The following is a 20,856-nucleotide window of genomic DNA, read 5'->3' as shown; positions in this document are numbered from 1 at the left end:
CTTCTTGAGGATCCTTCTCGGCCCCAGCCATACACCATGACACTGCGGGAAGGAGGGAAGCCAGCACAATGCTGAGAATTCCCCTTGCCATACACAGGGTGCGGAGTACCCGCCTGCAGGGTGCTGGCTGCGCTGTGCACAGGGTTTTAGCCCTGACTTGACAATCATTTCAGGCCATTGGAACCATCTCCTCACCTTGCCAGGAATCAGTTTTCCAACCCAAATGGACAGGGGGCAAAAAAAAAAAAAAAAAAAAAAAAAGAGCTTTCCCTCTCTCAAGGATTCTCTTACCCCCACCCCAGCAAAGCCTATTTCCATAATCAGGACTCCAGCAGGCAGAGGAGAATAAGGACTGGTCAGCAAACCCACAGCAAAGCCACAAGAAAGGGGCTTCTTGTCTTTCAAAGACAGCTGGCTGCCTTTTGACATCAGCTCTGGGAATTAACCTCCAAGACACAGCTCCATCCGAGCTGGTCTCTCCCTGCCTCCCAGACTACTCATTCTGCCGGTCTGGCCGTGCACTGGGGACCATTCTACTGGCCTATGCAAAATATATCCTGAAAAGAAAAAATCTGTGCTACGAGGCTGTATCACTAATAATAACATAACAGCATCCCGAAGACAAGTAAACATATACTTCAGATGGTCTACAATTCGCTTCCCTCTGCCTCTGTGCAGATAACAGAGGTCTGGATGATCCCTCCCAGGAGTTACTGTGTGTTCCTAGTCCCTGGAATGTTCCTGTAAAGTGCTCCACCTTGACGGCTGGGGTCACCACCCACTCAGCAGGAGGAATCTTAGGTGGGCAGTGGTGGCGATCACTCTTTAAAGGGGAGGAACATGAAATGAGAGAGTGGGAGGACAGAAAACGGTTGGGTGAGCTAGGTGAGATGTGAGGAGAAACGCTTCCTCCTTTTCCTTTAACTGATCCGGGACTTTTCAGGAAATTAAACACCGAGACTATTAGCATCAGATAGAAAACAGATGAGGTTAAGACATCGCAATACTACAGCAGATTCCCTGGGCAGGCAGAGAGGGGACATGTGTAAGCAATCACAGCAGTATTTCTGGAAAAGACCTTTTATGTTTTTAATACTTAACACTTCATAACAGGGACTAATAGGCAGGATAAAAAGAAGGCTGCTCAAAAGGCAACTTGGGGGATGAATAATTTTCCAGACAACAGAGCTGGTGGGGGGGACTCCTCAGGCTTCAATTCTTCAGCCCTCCTGCCCCTGCCCTCCCTCCTCCACTCGCCAGAGTGGCTGATGGCTGGGGAGCTGGTGAGAGGATGGCATGAGGGGGTTGACAGCCAGATGGGGAAGTCCCCACTAAAGAGGCGAGTGATCCTTAGAGCGCCATGTCATGGTGGGGGGGCACACCCACGCAGAAGAACCAGGATCTGGGCAGGAAGGCCTGGAGAGCATGGTAGGGGCGGGTGCTGTGGTTGCCACAGGAGGGGTCCTTCCAAAGGGGCCTTTCCCTCTCCTGTCACCTCTGATTCCCAGCTGCCCAGAGCATCACCATGACTGAGACTCCTGCGCCCTCAGATTTCTCATCTTTAACTTGGGCATGGTTATACCCCACTTGTCTGCCTTGAGGGCAAGAAGAATAAGCTAAAGATGACCCCTCCCCCCCAAAAATAAAGCCACGGTGGCATGGATAATAATACATTTTTAGCAGGGCCACTGGCTTTGGGAGTGAGAGGTCTTCCAAGCCTCCTCTCTGTTCACCATGACAGTGTTATCATGGGCAAGGTGCCCACTCTTACTGTGCCTCAGTCTCCCCACCTATAAATTAAGGAATTGGGGCTCTCGGTGTTTCTCAGTTGAAGCCCTCTGGTCACCAGGGGTGGGATGATGTTTCTGGGCGGGACTGTAGAACAGACCTCAGGATAGTAGCCCTGCTGGCCCCTCCAGGCGCGAAAAGCCAGTAGCACCCGCGTGCACACACACACACACAGTCATGTCAATGGCCAGAAATGGCCCCCATATTTCCAATGCCTGGAGGGCAGGGAACTGTGGAAGAACTGCTGAAGAGTACTCAAGCAGGTAAAAAGAACCTTCAGGACGTCTGGGGCTAGTTCCACACCCACCCACAGTCTCCCGTGCCCCAGCATTCCCGGCAGCCCAGGGCCCGCTCACCTTTCTGTCATTCATGTCATCCCCGGGGCTGTCGTATTCACCCTGTAAGAGAGAAAGCACTGCTGCATAAAGCCAAGGGAATTAGCAAAACCAGAGAAAGGGTTTTCTTTTCTATTCTCCGGCGTCATCTCTATCATTCCCCTTTTGGGGAAAGTCAAAAGCACAACATAGTAAGGAGCCAATATTCCATTTTGTTGGGCAGTGACACTTGCAGTGTCTCCTGGACAGCTTCTCACACAAAGATGCTCCCCTCCTATGCACCTGCGACCCGCCTGTGCCTCCTCAGTGCAAAGGCAGTGCCAGAGCCCGTGCCCAGCACACCATCCGAGATCACCCTGTGCCACAGCACACACCCCCGTCCACAAGTGGCTGAACCTAACGTCATATGTGCCCACAGCAACAGTATCACTGGAGACAGACTGTCATCTGGAAGTTCCTTAGGGACTCAGGGAGCCCCACTCCACAGCCTCATTCGGCATACACGTGGAACACATGAGAAAGAAGTGACCAGTCCGTGAGGAGAGCAGCTGTGAGGACATTTAGTTCATGGGCCAGTTAAGTTCTTCACGAAGCGTCTTGAAGCACATCGCTGCACCTTGTTACAGGATGTCTATAACACTACTTCCCATCAAGGAAAGCTCTATTTACAGTCTGTTTTCTCTGCTTAACCAAACAATAGTGTAAGGAATTTTGAGAGATTTTCTTCAAAACATATTAAAATCTATTTAAAAAAATTGAATTGGGGCGCCTGGGTGTCTCAGTGGGTTAAGCATCAGCCTTCGGCTCAGGTCATGATCTTGGGGGTCCTGAGATCCAGCCTCACATCGTTGGGCTCGCTGTTCTGCAGGAAGTCTGCTTCTCCCTCTCCCTCTGCCCGTTCCCCCACTCGTGGTCTCCCACTCTCTCTCTCAAATAAATAAATAAAATCTAAAAAAAAAAAGATCTGATACTTAATATGTATTTATTTGCCTATTAAGGACGAGGAATTTCACACCCACACAAAACGATCATGTACAAAATGCCGTTCTTCGGTCATTTTAGGGTCTGACCATCCAGGATTGAGTGACCTGGGCCCTAGACCTTCCTTCCACCACCACCCACCCACCTTCGCCACCACCTCCTCCCTTCTAACACTTGCATGCCACATCTGCCTTCTCACATGGCCTCCCAAAACCAGTGCACAGAGTGTGGGGTACACTTACACCAAAACCAGCTTGCCATCAGGGCAATACCCAGATAGTTGTGGGAATAACTGTCCACCCCGAGAAAGCCAGAAACAGCCCAGGTTTCTGAGCTGCAGCATGACTCCCCTCTGCCCTGCTTGGTATACACTGTGTCGCCTGTGGGCACAACCATCTGAAGACCACCGGGAGCAGGTGGCAGAAAAGATACTTACATCATGAAGAGGGTAGGCAGCCTCGTAGATATTGTTTGCTATCAGAGAGTTAATGCCTGTGGAAGGAGGGAAGATGAAAGTGGTTAACTGTAGGGCAGAGGTTTCTCGACTTAACCTCTGTCTATGGGTAAGTATTAACCCCCACCACTTCCCAGCTGAGCTTCACTGTGTGCTCCTCTGGCACCCCCATCTAGAAGTTTCTGTGGAGCTTTAGTTCTTAACTTGAGAACAATATTTGTATTTCCCCAATACAAAGTTATATCCCAAGGTCAAATGAGCTCTCTCAAACCTCACTTGCCCCATCCTCAGGCCCCCACACTGCCGCAGACTCTCCGGCACCACCACCTCTACCACCACCAGGTGATGCTCCCTGTGTTCAGTGACAGCGCAGGAATCACTCTACAGATTACTGTCATTATGACCAATAAAAGGGTGTGTCAGAGCATCCCACAGCTCAGTATCGGAACTCATTTCTGGTGCCTTCCTGTTCTTTCCCAGAGCAGTGTTCATCCCTCCCCAACCCTGGTCTGCCTGGACCATTAGCTAGCTCCTTGAGGTAGGTGACTGTAGGGCAGTGATTCTCAAAGTGTCTCAATGTGTCCTGAAGAACACTGAGAGTCCCCATGACCCCTTCAGGAGGTTCACAAGGTCAAAACTAATTTTATTAATAGCACTAGGACATTATTTACTTTTTCCCTCCTATTCTCTTATGAGTATAGAGTGGGGTTTTGTGAATGGGATGTCATCACCCCCCTGACAGCTAATAGAATGGGTGCTTGTGTATCCTTGTGCTTTAAAACTTTCTCAGTTTTAACTCCTAATACAGTAAGTATCAACTAACCCACCTAAACAAAAGTTCTTTCGATGCTCTCAAAAATTTTTTAAAGTGTAAAGGGTTTTTGAGGTCACAAAGTTTGAAAACCACACAAGAGATTCATTTTTAATCCTAACAGTATTTCACATCACATGCACAAAGCAGACTCTACTAAACATATGCTAAATGAGTAAATGACTCTGTCCCTATAACTCCAGTATAGTCACAACAGAAAACTTTCTGCACAGAGGCGGTGCTGTTTATTTGTTTCATTCACAGTTTTATTCAGAGACTATAAAATGGCCTGAATGTTCTGACTCAGGATAGTCTGTCCTGGGTCACTGGCTCCCATATGGGATACATTATATCCCACTAACCTCCAGCAGCAGTACCAAGGACCCTACTATGCAAGGATGCACATGTAATCCTGGATAGGGAGGAGGGTCGGTGAGCTCTGGAACATGGTCATTTCCCCTGTCTCAAACACACTTTCGGTCCTGAACCATTCTTTCCAGAGAGACTGTAGACAGTCATGAGATGAGAAGAAAGTGGTTTTAGAGGAAAACATGTATCATGTACTAATGCTAAGTAATCTGCATTTGCATGGCTCTGGATAAACGGCAAGGATGGATAACAAATCTAGACATTTTCCACCTCCCCCTTCCCAAGCAATACCCCACCCACATACTCAGAGACCACAGAGGCTCTCAAACAATCCTCTCTCCTCAAGGGCCTCCCCCTACCCCTATTCGCCTCATTACTAGGGCTCTGGATGCCAGGAAGACCAGCCATGAGCCCCACGTGGAAGCAGAGGCCCTTGGGAGACTGCAGGGGGCGCTCTCAGAAGTGACTGCTCTTCCAGTGAGTTGAGAGCTGCAGCATCACCAAAGGGTGGGTCAGTCTTTTCTTGATGTTAAGCTTTCTCTTTGGCATGAACATAAACCATCTGAAATAACTTGGCAGAAGGGGGGGACAGAGGGTGGGTAAAGGGAGTGTGGATGGGGGAGGAGTGCCCAGGGGCTGAATGAGCTGCAGATCTGTCTTACTCACAAGACTAAAATTTCACTCTGAGCATCATTAATCAGTTCAAGAGCCATAACCACAGCAATGCAAAGCCACCCTACAATAATCAAGAGGAAGAGTTCCGAGTCAGGAGAGGGGGTAGGGGTGGCTCAAAGCTACAAAAAGGCTATCGATGCAGAAAGACGCTGAAGCAGCCCAGGCACGGCAAGCTCTAAAGTAGACCGTACCTGCACACTACCCACCACCCCCAATCCCTGCACTCACACCCGTGGTGGCCGCAGCAACAGCAGTAGCATACACCCTGAGGACAGTCCCCAGACTGCATGGAGAAAGTGAAACAGGTGTGGAACTCTTGGCTTTGCCGGGCACTGAGCACAGCAGCCGAATGTCTGACAGCAATAAGCTGACAACCTGAATTCACAGGTCCTGCTGCCAGATCCTCATAAGGATCTCAAATCACTGGAGGTCTAAAGCTGTGTACCCTACCTCCCATCTCAAATAAAGCCTGCTGTGCACCACGTGCCTAACGCAGGTAGCTCACTTCACTTGTAGGGTGTTGTCAGCCCACTGTTTTGTGTTCCCTGGAGGTTTACAAGGTACCCAAGGTCAGAGAGCCCTCCCCCCTCATCTATATCTCTCACGGCACCTAGTTCACTGCTGGGAACACGGAAGAGATAATGGCTGGTGAGAGTAACCAGCCCCATGGCTAAATTCACTGCAGTATCTCTTCCCATTTATCACAGGCACCCATCTTCCTCACTCCACCAGTGTTCTATGGCAATCTCTGCCGATGAAGAACCTTTAAACTCTGGTTGATTAGTCTATTTCCTAGAGAAGAAGCCCAACTAATGGTTCTTTGTCTTGGGGCCAATACATTTCAGGTCATCAAACCTGAGTTGTCCCAACCCAGATAAGCAGAACCTCAAAATGCTGTAACAGAACGTGCCTCTGTCCTTCATGGTTGTGTACCTCCTCTTTTCCAGATGGCGTGATGTGGGCCATCCCAATCAGTGGCTGCCATAAAGGGAGGGAACAGCACATAAAAGGAGGAGTGGTGGGGAGAGTGGTAGGGGGAGGGGGGAGGCAAGTTGAAATAACTATTCATCCACAATTTCACCCAAGAATGGGAATTGCTTTGGCCTCTTGTGTCACCCACAGACTTCAGAAACCAAGATCCTACCCCCAAACTAGCATGGAAATCAGTTTGAAAGAAGAAAATAATCAAACGTTTTTGTTTTTTGGGTTTTTTCAAAAAAGAGTCTCTGCTTTGAAAACTGAAATTCTGAATTTTTTTCTTTCTTTTCAGCAAAAATGAGCTAATTGGTTCCATCATGTCCCATCCATCTGGCCATAATGGCAAAGCTTTTCTCTTCAGGATCACATCTAGTATTTCCTCTCTGTTCTAGACCCAGGGAGAGGGGGAGAGATAGAAAAAGAGAGAGAGAGAGAGACCCCCAACCTCTCATCCCACTGTCCCCAGAAAGGCAGCCAGGAAGGAGAAGGCACAGAGGACACTTCTTTTCACCTCTCTCCACAAAGAGGAATAGTGCCTCGGCTCAAACACAGCACTGCCCACTGAGGACCTCCTCACTGATCTCTACAGTCCCTTTAAGTCACTAGGTTCTTCCTATCTCTAGCCGTTAGAACTATAATCCCTAAAGGAAAAGGCTCATGCTTCTCCTCTGCCCAGCACCAACCACAGCTCTACACAGCCTGACCCAGCCAGGCCTGGCAAGGCTGTCGCTTGGCATCCAGAGGGCCAGGGTCAGGCACCAGGATCAGTATCTGAAAACACACACTCAGAACACAAATCCTGAGGCCTAGCATTTAGCTTCCAAGACATCTCTGGTTTCCCGGACACAAAGGATCAACTAAAGCACAGTTTATGGTCAGCCTCCCAAAGAGAGCCTCATTAAATCTACAAGTGCCGCTGGGTGACAGGGACTGCAGCTCTTTTCCCTCCAGGCCAAACTCAAAGGAAACTTATCCAGCGGGACAGGTACTTAGAGGAATGGTGAACTCTTGAAAACCCATTTGGTTTTGATTCCCCCCCAGAACAGGGCCCAGTCCGCCCGGCGTTCTGCTTTCATCCACGTACTCCAGCCGGACGTAAATCTAAACCAGAGGCCCCAGACGGTGCATTTAACAGAGACTATATTTACCCATCACCAAATTGTCTTGACGTGTGCTTAATTACTTAAATGCCTTTAATCCCGAGCCTTTTCTTCTAACAAAATATAAACCAGTTCAGCTGGATGAATGATAAAACAGATGTTTACAATGCACAACATGGTCTGGCTTCGGTCAAAATAATTAAGACATCGTCTCCTGAGCGGGGAGGAGAGATGCCCAAAGCGTACATTTGTTGAAATGCTCTGACACCAAAATGTCTATGAAAATGTAGTTCCATCAATCTGTAATTTTCTGTCCACAAAAAGGCAGCAATAACTTCCATACAAAAGAAAAAGGTGTCTCTCTCCCTCTGACATGGCCAAGGGGGCTTGGGTTTCTCTCCACAGAAAGGTGTGCTTTAAAGGCATCCAGTCAATGATACTGCAGTAATGTTGTATGGTGCCAGATGGCAACTACACTTATCGTGGTGAGCACTGAATAATGTACAAAATCGCTGAATCACGGTGTTGGACACCTGAAACTAATATAACACCCTATGGTAATTATGCTTCAGTGTTTAAAAAGGCATTCCATGACAGGGTGAATCTGCAGGGCCCTGACAGTTGACCTGACATCATGTCAATGAAGGAGGCATCGTGGGGCTAGACTGAGTTTCACTGGGCCAAGCTTGCTCAAGTGTTATCACCACCTTGCAGAACCCAAACTCACAAATATATTTGGACTGTGTGTGTGTGTGTGTGTGTGTGTGTGTGTGTGTGTGTGTTGGTCCATCATACCTCACTTCTAGGGGTAAATAAGAGAGAAAAGCTGGGTCACAGAAGAAACCCTCACAATCAAAAGACCATCGGCAAATGCCAATCCACCCATACTTTTCCAAGACAGTAACCCTTTCATTGCCTTCTTATGCTTATTTTTACCCTCCTGCCCATTCTTCCACCAAAGGAAAGAAAAAAAGAAGAAGATGAGATAGAAAGTCCAAGAGGCCCTACTGCTGGCTCAGACAAAAGGGATTGAATGCTAAATGTCCATATGACAAATGACAGAAAAGTATTAGCAACAATAAGGCCCTTCATAGAGATGACTTGGTTATCTTTGGGTACCTCAAAAAAACAATGACCAACCCCCCAGAGGACAGAGCAGTCTGCATCATTCTTTCCATTCTCAGATGTGAGCAGGTCAAGAAGCCTGTGGCTGCTAGCCCATAGTCCTCTTTATCTAACCTTAGAGTTCCTAACAATCACCTGGGTAGCTTGTTAAAAATGCAGCCTCTGGGGCCCTGCCCCTGCAGATTCTGACTCAGCAAATCGAGTGTGGAATCTAGAGAACTAGGGCCTTCAGAAGTGCACCGGGGGATTCAGATGCCAATAGAGTGGGACCACACCTGAGCAATGTCACTCATGGCATGTGCAAAGGATCGATGCAGGAGTGCAGTCTTTTCTCCCGATCACCTTGGCCAGTGGTCCTGAATCCTCCCTGCCCTCACCTTCCCTTTCACTGTCTACTCCCATGCTCTTTGAGTGCAACTTCAAGTCCTGGCTATGCCCTGGGACCTGCCCATTGTGAATTTATAGGAAAGCCAGCCCCCTCCCTGAGCCTAGCTGGCTCTTAAGGAAAGGAGACCATGTTGTTCCTTTGAATCTAAGTCTAGGAATCTAAGTCTAGGAATCTAAATCTAGGAGATATAATTAGAAGCTTCAAGCACGCTGAGGGGGTCCCTTGTTATGTTACAAGAAAAGAAAGAAATGGACCCATAAAGGGAATGTGACTTGACCTAAGGTTCTCAACTTGTTCATCCCAGAGCTGAAATGTCACCTGCTTCTCCAGCCTTGTTGGGTGTGCACCTATCTTCCTTTTGCTCCTTCTAGATACACTCTCTCCCCTTCTCTATCTGACATGAATAGTCTCCCTTGCTCTCTGCCTTTCTACTGGGTTTGGCAGGTCTGAGGAAGATGGGACCACCTGACCTCCTCCCTGAATAGCAACCTGTTTCTCCCCATGGGTCTCCTCTACCCAGCCCTGTCCACCTATGTTCTAGCAATCTTTTTCTCACCTCTTGAATCCAGAGCTAGGAACAGCTTTACTGCTGCTAATTCTAAGCATCCCCAACTACCTGTCCACACCTTTGTAAATGGTCTCTCAATATTCTCACCTTAAATTATCCTACTTTGAGTGTGTCATTTGTTCCCGTTGGGACCCTGATTCTCTGAAGTGGCTCCCATCATGTCTTCTGTATTATTTGCTCTTCTTGCATATATCTCTCTTATATCATGTATCTCACACAGCCACGTGGCACCTTACTACTTCCTCTCCTCAAATGTTACCTTGTATGTAAGCCCCATAAGAGCAGGGGTTTGTGTCTGTTGTGTCTGGTTGATTCGTTACTCTATTCCTTAATTCTAGAATATGAATGACATATAGTAGGCGCTCAGTAAATATCCACTGAGTAAATGAATGGATGTTAAACTGGGAAGGCCTCAGCTTCCACCTCTCTGAGAAACCTTCCCCCAAAACCTCATCCACTTATTAATTTATTTTATTTTATTAATTAATTTAAAGAGCATGAAGAGAAGCCAGGGTACCTGGGTTCTAAATATGGCTTTAAGTCTCTGACCTCAGGCACCCTGTTAATCTCTCCAACCTGAAACTGGTTAACATCTGCTGACCCTACTCTGTGTGGTGGCTTCAAGGATCACATGAGAAATGAGCACAAATGTGCACGTGTGTAAGGAATCATCATTATCCTGGTTACAGTAATACCTTATTTGTTCAGAGATCTCTTATCTGCTTATCTCAGTTTTCACAACAGAGAGCCCAGAAGAAAAGATACCTAGATCTTACAAAACCCATTCCCTAATGTTGTGTACTGTAACCACAGCAGAATCCTGCAATCCCTCCCTCCAAGAATTTTCTCTCTTCACCCAAAATTCTAATAAGCTTGTTTTTCCGTCTCCCAGACAGCAAAGCAAAACTGAAAGAACAGAATTCAGAGAGAGAGGTTACCAGAGTCCAAAATTCAAGATATCAGAGAGTGTAAGCAAACAACCCTAAGGATTCTTGGAAGATCCTTAAGGAAATATTTTCAAAATTTATGTTCCTAGTGATGATCCTGATTCATCCAGAAAAGGTTACATATGCATCTATACAGAGGATATACCTTGATCTATTCTATATAAGGAAGCAGAGTACAAGAGATTCTAGAAAAATTTCTGTACCAAAAGATGTTGCTGAGGACTTTGAGGGCTAAACCACTGATCATATTCCCCTTCCACTTTGGTTCAAGGTCAAATTTGCAGCCCAACTGTAGGAACTACAGGGCCTTATGGTTTGAATATTTGTATTCTATTTTTTCCCTGTTTTGACATTCTATTTTAATTTGTGCTTTTCCTGGTTCTTATTTCTTAATTTATTTATATTATGTTGTTTTATTGTTTTTCTTGTGAGCCACCTCAGAAATTTTGTGGAGCAAGACAGGAATATAAATAATGCCATACAGGCAACTTGTATACAGCTTCATGCTTTGCAAAAGTCAGCCTCAAATAAATGTATTTCCACAAGGAAAAAAAAGTGATAGTACTAAAAAAGTGATAGTACAGTGATAGTACTGATAGGGAATGTTTTTTAATTATTATTATCTTTTGTATATTTTCCATCTTTGATTCTAACCTTTCTTATTTTCTCTATCTCCTGATTCCCTTTGTAACCGGCTACACCAACAAAGGGAATAAAGCTTTGTAAACTGGCTGCAGTAATGACCATCCATACTAAAGGGGAAGAATCAACACAAATACCTTGGAAAACAGTGCCAAGCATTGTCCTGTTTTCCCTTTTTCTCTTCTTTCTATGAGGCAACAATCCTCTGGAGGAATCTAAGTCAATTCCAGCCATTTGTGCTTCTCTATAAATCCAGAGAGAAGGGCAATAAAATCAAAATTTACCCCATAGCTCAAAAGGCCATGTTATCGTGAGGCCTCTGAGTGTCATCACATTTCTCAGTTTTTCTGCCTTTCTAAGTAAGATGGTACATTGGCCAAAGAGCTTAGGAGGAGCTTGACTTTCCCAGCTGGAAGACAACTTGAAAATCAGCCTCAGGGTTCTCTTCTGCTAGGAAGCAGAGAAGTTCAGTCGTATGACCCTTGTTACAAACCCAGGAAATCACTGACAGCTACTGCTGAACTAACAGACTTTTGGGTGGGGGGTTAGGGCTTCAACATATGGATTTGGGGGTGGGGGGCCTGGGGACACAAACATCAGGCCCATAACAATATGTAACTATGAAGTAGTTTGGATTTCATCTAAGGGAAATGTGATCTATTTTACCATTTCAAGCAGACCAGTGAAAGAATCAGATTTGCATTTTAGAAAGCTCATACAGCCTATATCTTATGGCATAGGTTAGAAATGGACAAAATGGGATCTAAGAAGACCCCTTATTGTTTGGGATAGTAAATTCAGGGTTAAAAAAAAAAACCATTTAACATAGAGCAGGATAATGGCTGTAAAGAGTCAAACTGTACCTATTTCAGACATGTTCACATGGTCAACTCAACAGCACTTTGTTATAGTTTCTGGCTTGAGAAATTAAGAACTAGGGTTCACTGAAGTTTGGGGTATATAAATGGGAGTTGGGTTGTCTCCCCCAAAGAGAAATCTGTATTTTGGGAGGTTTAAATCGTGGTTGAGATTTTTTCAGAGCATCTGCATGAAGATAGATGTCAAGTGCATAGTCGGATATTTAGTCCTGAGAATCTAAAGAAAAAAAAAATCATTCATCACTTGTTATATAATGCCCATGCTTAGAGCACAGAAATCAATAATGGAATTTCAAAATTTACTGTGTAGTGAGTTGCTTACCTAAGATTTAATTTACATTAGAATGGCACTAAAGAAGAGGCTTTATGATACCTTACCTTCTGTTTTCATTTTCATCATTTTATAAGTGCACGAAAACTGAGGCTAATGGACACAACACAGCCTACTAAAATCTAGGCAAATTTAATGTAGACAGAATTCACTTCTCCATGTCTCCCTGCCAAGGTTCCTGCCAAGATCCTGCTTTGGTGTTTAGGAACTCAGGTTCAATGTATGTCAAAAGAAGGTAGGCTTCTCTTCCACTTCAAGTGCTTATAGATTGGTGGCCAGATAACGACTGCTTCTGTAGTAACAGACTTTAAAGACTTAACCTAATTCCACCCCTAGATTACAGTGTTTCAAAAGTAGCGGAAATAGGATTTGGAGCAAAGAAACCCAAGTTCTAGACCCAATTCTGACAGTGATTCAGTATGTGACCCTGGACAAGTCACATGTCCTCTCCGTCCCCATTTGTAGAATTACTAACATGCCAACTTTCCCCTAAGCTACAAAGTGAATATTAGATAGTGTATCTTGATACTTAGACACATACATGAAGGTAACTGCTTCCACTTCTGTGTTCCCTCTGCACTCTGGACATGTCTCTATAGCTGTACCTAGCAGATTATTTCATAGTTATTTATTTATATGTCTGTCTAAATGTCTATATGGCTAAACTAAGAGCTTCTCAAGGCTAGAAATGAGGTCAAATTCATCTTGGCATCTCTGAGTTTCTATACCATCATTTGACACATAGTAGGTGCTTAATAAACGTTTTCTGAATGTCAAAAAAGAAAGAAATTTTTGAAAGCTACTCACCAACAACAAAATCTTTAGGATGTTTAATGTGAGACATCACCAAAAAACTCAGATGCTCAAAGGGGAAAAAAAAGGGGGGACATTTGATATTAAAGCAGAAGGTCTCTAATGGCCTTTCAACAACCGAGAGACTATCTCTCAAAATAAACTTCAGTTTTTAAGGACTTTCCAGTTCGTAAAACAAACTAACAGCTCTACACTTCATCTTCTCAAAAACTCTGCAAGATAGATGTTATTATCTCCACTCGACATCAAAGGAAACTGAGTTGCAGAGAAGTTAAGCCATTTGTCCATGGACACAATTACCAGCAACTGGTGTGGGTTAACAGACTAAACATGTTTAATTAATTCACTGAAACAAACTGACAGAGTAGAATGTACAAGGCAGGTAGCTCGGTGTCCTGAGGCATAAAAGATGACTCAGATACACCTCTAGGACTCTCTGGGAGTCCAAGCCATGGACCTAATGATCAGCAAGAAAGAGACTGAGTCTGGTGGGAGCTCCAAGAAGAGGGCACTGGGAGAACCTGTGAGACAATCATGGTTGGTCTGGGGATGGGCATGAGGATAATGGGAGTAGGATGTTCAAGTAAAGGGAAATGTGTGAGCAAAAACAGAAGACAGTGGGCACGTCAACAGGAAGAGAAGTGGGAGAGAAAGGGAATTAAATACAATGGACATTTCATATATTGATTTTAAGGTTCTGAAGAATATCTCAGGGGAGGTATCCATCTGGCAGTTGGAAATGTTTGCTGGAACTGGTCAGAAAAGTGAGAAATAGAAATACATGGTTGCCAGGGGCGCCTGGATAGCTCAGTCAGTTAGGTGTTCGACTCTTGGTTTCAGCTCAAATCATGATCTCAGGATCATGGGATAGAGCCAATAGCAGGCTCCACACTCAGCAAGGAGTCTGCTTGAGATTCTCTCTCTCTCCCTCTCTGTGTGCCCCTCCCCTCACTCATGCATATTCTCTCTCTCTCAAATAAATAAATAAATTTTTTGGATTATTTATTTGAGAGAGAGAGAAAGCAAAAGACAGTGCATGAATGGAGGGGAAGGTGCAGAGGGAGAAGCATGCTCCCCACTGAGTAGAGAGCCTAATGTGGGGCTTGGTCCCATGACCTGAGCCAAAGACGCCTAACTGATTGAGTCACCCAGGTGTCCCAATAAACAAATCCTGAAAAAAAAAAAAAAGAAATACATGGTTGCTAGTCATCTGTATAGAGAGAAAGTAAGGAGGCCATGGGAATATGGAGAAGAAAACATCTAAAATCTAAGAGAAGGAAGAAGAATCAAACAAAGAAAGTGTGGCCCACAAGGCAGAAACAGAACGGCAACAGATTAGTAGAGCAGTAGCACCTTTCTAGATATCAACTCTCAGAAGACGGAGATTGGTAAAGAAGGTTTGGGAGGATGTAGGAGGTTAAAAAAGATGAACTAAGAAAAAGGCTACAAAATGTGGCAAGTAGGAAGTTTCCCAAGACACCTGAGGGAGCAGGTTTGGTCCAGTTGGGGATGGTGTAACATGATAAAAGGCAGATTAATGGAATGGAGGGGTAAACTGGTCAAGAAGAGAGGCAAATTTAAGAATTCTGATAGAAGCCACAAGAAATACAAATACATTTTAAGATCTCTCGATTCCTCTGGTAGTCCTTGTAACCAAGGACAAATGGCTGCTCCAAGCAAGGGCCTCAGTCTGTTCCATGGAATCAGGCTGGGCTAATTAATTACCTCCCTTATTCACATCCTGGCCTCATCAGCACCATGGTCCAGACAAATAACATTATGTAGAAGACTTGACTTTTAAAAATTAGAGTGTTATTTTTAATTCTGTAGCAAGAGGAGTACATCAAAGCAGTCACACATAAATCGCCCCCTTGAGAAGTTCTGTGCTATACTAAAAGCACTATCACTATATAAAACCTGTTCTGGTTCCTTCTTCAGTACCATTCTCCTGGTCCTGGTAGTGAGGTAGCTTAGGAGTCCCTCTCAAAACTCTCCAAAATTAGCCATTATTATCATTAGCTTGAGTGACTGCATTGGCCTGAGTGACCACATTACTCACTACTTGTCTCTAAATGACTCTAGACTCTTTTTAACTCAAAGCTGACTCAAAAGTGAGAGATTTGCCACCCCAGAGTGTTTTCTGAAGGAATTTCTCTCAAAGGTTTTAAAAGCCATTCTGAGTGATGGCTGAACCACTGGGAAGAGCTCAGCCTGCAGAGTGACTCCTGTGGAAAGGATACGTGCTCATATTCACAAGCTCCCATGTTTACCTCAACCATTATGTATGTCTTCTGCAAAGTCCACCAACATCAGTTGGCCTGCCTTATGGGTCCCCAAATGCTGACATTCCTGTTGCAAAGACTAATATCCTCAAATTTCAAAAACAAGCCACAAGGGGAACAGATTCAGCCACATTTGGTGACAGGAATGCTGAACTCCAGAGCCGCATGTTCAGACTAACATGTGGCCTCTCAGACAAGTCACTCACCCTGTGGGCGGCCAGCTCCTTCACACGTAATGGAGGAGGCTGCACTACAGGGCCTCTGAGATGCCTTCCTTCTTTTTTTTTTTTTTTTTTAACTCAACCGAGAGGTTTTTCTTTTTTTTAAGATTTTATTTATTTATTAATGAGAGACACACACACAGAGAGAGAGAGAGAGAGAGAGAGGCAGAGACACAGGCAGAGGGAGAAGCAGGCTCCATGCAGGGAGCCCGACATGGGACTCGATCCTGGGACCCCAGGATCACGCCCTGGGCCAAGACAGGCGCTAAACTGCTGAGCCACCAAGGGATCCCCTGAGATGCCTTCCTTCTTAAAAAAAGAAGTAAATAAACAACTTGGGTTTGGGTGATTATTAAAAACTTTCAGAGACTGTGGAGACAGGGATGAAGGTCTGGGAGAAGTTACAGCAATCCGGGGAGCACTCCGCCCCCCCCCAAAAAAAATGGGGCACTGCTGCTCCTGGAGACCAAGCAGGACTTCTGGCCCTGAGTGAAAACAGCCTTCCCTCTTCTGGGCAGAGTGGGGAGGAGCGAGGGGTATTTGTTTTGTTCTTTGCTGCCCGCCCCCCACAGGGAGCCACTGAAAGGACAGCTCTGGCCCCCTGGGCAGCCCATCAGCAGTGGGGGCCCACGGGCAGGCAAGGGGGTCCTTACCCATTGTGTTGTTGGCTCGAGAACAGGCCGTGCGCTTCAGGATCTCGTGCACCTAAAACAGACAACAGTAGGGCTGTGAGCACTGTGACCATGTGTGTCACTGCACCAGGGGGCATGAAGTGGACCAGGCAGCTGAACCCACTTCCGGGGAGGGGGAAGCCCAGCATGTGCCAAGCTCGTGCCCTGCCTGTCAAACCCATTCAAACTTAAGTGCTTTGAGGAAACAAAGAATCTAAGCCCCTCACACACACCCTTCTTCCCCCCGCCCTGAAAAGAATACAGGAAGGCTATAAATTGACTGCAGTTATTGGAGGTAAGGAAAACACAGCAGGGAGCCCAGACCCTGTGCCTCTGAGGCTAGGGAGGAAGTGCCCAGGCCAGACTGTCCTCTCCACCAGCCCTGAGTCGTGCCACGCTGGGGAAAGCACAGGACAAGGAGGCCACCGAATCTGGCTCCAGGGCTGGCTCCTAGCCAAGGGGTCCTGAAGAAGCCGTCCACAGACCCTGACAGTCCATGGTCTTCTCTGCAATGGAGCTAACTCTCAGAGCTGCTTCAAGAAACCATGAAAGTGCTTTGTAAACTAAAAAACAGGTAACTAGGTGGTGGGCATTAAAGAGGGCACGTGATGTATTGAGCACTGGGTGGTGTATGCAACTGATGAATCACTGAACTCTACCTGTGAAACTGATAACACACTATATACTAATTAATTGAATTTAAATAAAATTTTTAAAAAGTAACTTTTCAAGTTAAAAAAAAAGAAAAGGGCCACCTACATCTTGCTCAATATTACTATTATTTCTCTCTTTTTTTCCTGAGTCCTCATCTTGTCTCCCCGGTTGGATGCTTCCTCCAGACTCCACGTCTCAGAGAACTTCGGGGCACACGACAGACTGCCAGCTCAACGGCCACTGCATGCCCAAGCCGATGAAGGCCTGGACATGGGGCTTGCAGGGGAATATCCCTCACCTGCAAAGGAGGGCTGCTGAGTCCTCCCTGCAGAGGGAACAGGGACTCAGGTAAACCTGTAGGCCACCTAGTGCCCTCCAGTGCCCTAGTGGGTCCCAAGCTTGCACTAGGCTCTAAAGAGGTGCCCAGCAAGGCAGTCTGCTCTGGGACAAATACTCAGGGTATTTAGACACCCACAAAGAAAGGGTACAAGGATGATGTTTACAAGATGTGAACAAGGTCCTCAGACAAAAGTCCAGGGCAGAGTAACCCCAAGACAAAACCCTAGGGCTCCTTTCTCCTCCTTTTCACTATGTGAGATGGACTGGGGAAAGGGAGAAGCTTCCAGAATGAGAACTGAATGAGATAAATGTGTTCCTCCAGCATCATTCACACCCCCACCTTCCAGCCACAGACCTAGACGGAGTGGGAAATAAATAACTTCCAGCGGTATCAGGCCCAAGAATGCTTAATTCATTTATAATACTGTGCAGTAATTCAACAGCAATAATAATTAGGAACAGCATTTATATGGCATTGTACTATTTTACAAGTACTTTCGAATTATTCGGTAATCTTCACAACACTCTATAACTCCCCCATAGACATGAGACCCAAGCCACAGCGATATTTAAATGGCTTGTAATAGCATCAACCAAAAAAATGGAAGTTAATGCTTTTTTCCATAGGATAAAAGAAATCATGTGCCCATTTTAAACCTTCCTAAAAGACTAGGCTAAGAGACCTGCAGTGTTTTCCTGCCCAAGCTGCAAGCAAAAGGTCAAGGCCATGTTTTCAGTGTGCCCTGGACATGTTCTACAGCTTCCTCTAATCATCTGTCCCTTCTTATTCCTATCACCCTACTGATTTGGAAGTCCTTCTAGAGATCTAACCCTCCCTCACTCCTCCTCTGTGGAAACAAAGTCCTCCCTGGGCATCAATGGAAACACACTGCCATGTTCCCACTGTGGCGTGAGTAAGCATGCAGCATTCCTTGCGCCCTTCTTTTTCTTCTCTGTCCTTAGGCTGAATGTCTCTAGGTGGAGAGAGAATAATCAGATCAGGGAATAGGGACATGCTATAGCTCAGATGAGGACCATATGGCCATATACAGATTTTCATTAGTATCAATCATCCTACAAAATTTAAAAATTTGATTTCAAAGGGAAAAAATGTAGAGAAACAGCTAAAGTCATGAATTTTGAATGGGCTGGTAATTTTAGTTTGGGACAAACTGGCTAGTCCTAGCTAGCATTCCCTGGAATGTAAATGCACAAGACTCCTCTGAAGTTACCAGAAACATGGTAGCCCAGCAATGAGTCCTCATTCAGACACTAATGATCTGTATGAATTTTTTTTAATCTATTGCTTCTCAGAGCCTCAGCTTCCCCAACTGCAAAGCAAGGTCACCCCACCAGCTCTCGCATTTCCTGTTTCTGTGAAAATGGCAGGCCTGGGTGGAGGCAGGCCTGGGTGGAGGCCTGGGTGGAGAATCCTAAAGAAAATCCAAGGCAGGCCTGGGTGGAGAATCCTAAAGAAAAGGCACTCCTCTCAACCTGAGTGTGGACAGTTGTTTGCTCTGCCTTTTGCAATGAAGATTAGGAAGCTCCTGTACACTTCTTTCAGTTGCTAGGCAACTCCAAGCAAATGACAATGGAAGGTAGCAGGGAGAGCGAGAGAAGGCCTGCCACATTGGGTACTCAGCCTTCCCCTCACTTCCATAGCCCACCACCGCTGGTGGACCTGTGTACTTACAATGCGGCTACGGGTGGCATTATCAAAGAAGGTGTCCTTGTCTTGGATGTTATACCTGGAGATACCAAGAAAACAGAAGGTTGATTCATTTCATGACCCTTGTCCTGATGCCACCGTCATCCCAAACTCAGAGCAAACCTTCAGAAGGCAACACAGCAAGATGTATAAGACACACATACTCGCACCTGCTCAGGCACACAATGTTTATAATTTTTCTTTGACCCAGTAATTCTGAGAGCTTACCATGAAAATGTAGCCTAGGAAATACAAATTCAATAGAAGAAAAAAGTCCCATACAAAGTTACTTATAATAAGGGTTATGGACATAAATTGGAATTCCAAAATCTATAGGATGGATTATCATGCAGTCATTGACAATTAGAATTATGAGAAATTCATAAATAGAAAATTTCAGACTCATAGGAAAATGTTAATACTATGATAAGTTTTAAACATAAAAGTATGGGGATCCCTGGGTGGCGCAGCGGTTTGGCGCCTGCCTTTGGCTCAGGGCGCGATCCTAGAGACCCGGGATCGAATCCCACATTGGGCTCCCGGTGCATGGAGTCTGCTTCTCCCTCTGCCTGTGTCTCTGCCTCTCTCTCTCTCTCTGTGACTATCATAAATTAAAAAAAAAAAAACATAAAAGTATGTAGAAAGGATTCCTATGCACAAACAAAGACAGTAAAAAATATAATCAGCACCAAAAAGAGTATAGTTTCCAGGTGCTGGGTTGGGAACTCTTTGTTTTTCAAACTTTCATTCAATGTTGTCATGACTGTGACATCAATTAGCTACCAACCTTCTAATTATGCAAGTTCTGTGTCTGCTCTAATATTCAAATTGTGACCTTTCACTAAAAAGAACACTCGTCTAGAGCTGACTGTGCTCCAGGCATGGGGCTAGAGGACACCCAGATGCCAGGAATATGCTCCCAGCACCCCCAGGGGCCCCATCACATGGGGTGGGGGAGTCTCCTAGTAACAGATGAAGAACAGAACATGGTAGTGCCCAGACCACTGCTATGAAAACTCAGAGGATGGAGAGCATCTTTTGGGGTGGGAAGAACAGAAGATTCTTCCAGATGGAAGTCCCAGGACCCTGGATGTGAAGGGTCCCAGGCACTGAATGAATGGGAGATGCATGGGAGATGGCAGTTCAGATGCCAGCACTGGCTGGCATGAAGGAAGGCCCAGAGAAGGGGAAGCATAGAAGTAGCACAGTGCACAAAAAGAACGGCAAGCTAGGCGATCAGCGTGCCCGTCCCAGTTCAGCCACCTGATACTGTGCAACCACAGACAGACCCTGGGCCTTGGTTTCCTCTCCATAAGAGAAAGACGTTTGTATGTAAATAGCCATCTCATGAGGGGAGAGGATATTGTGACTTACAATGAATACACCCTGGGCTCCTGACCCTAGCGCCCCAAACCCTTGGAATTTCCTGAGTAACAAGAGGAATGGGAGCATCTTTGTCATAATATTTGATCTCCTGTCCTCAGTTCCTGAAAGCCTGAAATCACTTAAGGCTGAGATGGGTGTCTTGTCTCCCCCCTTCCACCACAACTGGAGTGGCACAATGGCAGTGAGGTGACTTTAGGAAATCCCCTAATGATGGAGAGGGGAGCAGCTGGATGCCAGGGGAACCAACCATGAATAGAGACTTGGAACTTTAAATCTCACCCCTGATTCCCAGGGAGGGGAGAGGGGCTGAAGGTTGAATCAATCTCCAATGGCCCATGATTTAATCAACCATGCCTTTGTAATGAAGCCTCTATAAAAACCCAAAAGGAGGGACACCTGGGTGGCTCAGTGG

At 45.7% G+C, this 20,856-nt stretch overlaps 1 protein-coding gene across 4 annotated transcripts in view; it reads right to left on the bottom strand.

The window, feature by feature from the left end:
- ANO2 (anoctamin 2) overlaps nt 1–20,856 on the bottom strand; it is a 343,520-nt gene that overhangs the window by 220,032 nt on the left and 102,632 nt on the right. For all 4 annotated transcript variants that reach the window (XM_077871350.1, XM_077871352.1, XM_077871354.1 and 1 more), the window contains 4 exons: nt 19,044–19,098; nt 16,340–16,391; nt 3,541–3,596; nt 2,145–2,186 (listed from right to left, as the gene is read on the bottom strand). In XM_077871350.1, coding sequence (XP_077727476.1) covers nt 2,145–2,186; nt 3,541–3,596; nt 16,340–16,391; nt 19,044–19,098 — 205 coding nt within the window. The remainder of the gene's footprint in view (nt 1–2,144; nt 2,187–3,540; nt 3,597–16,339; nt 16,392–19,043; nt 19,099–20,856) is intronic.

The sequence above is a fragment of the Canis aureus genome, chromosome 25, assembly GCF_053574225.1.
Source record: "Canis aureus isolate CA01 chromosome 25, VMU_Caureus_v.1.0, whole genome shotgun sequence".
NCBI classification, from domain to species: Eukaryota; Metazoa; Chordata; class Mammalia; order Carnivora; family Canidae; genus Canis; species Canis aureus.
Note: the sequence above shows the minus strand (reverse complement) of the source record. Positions and strands in the feature narration are given on the sequence as shown.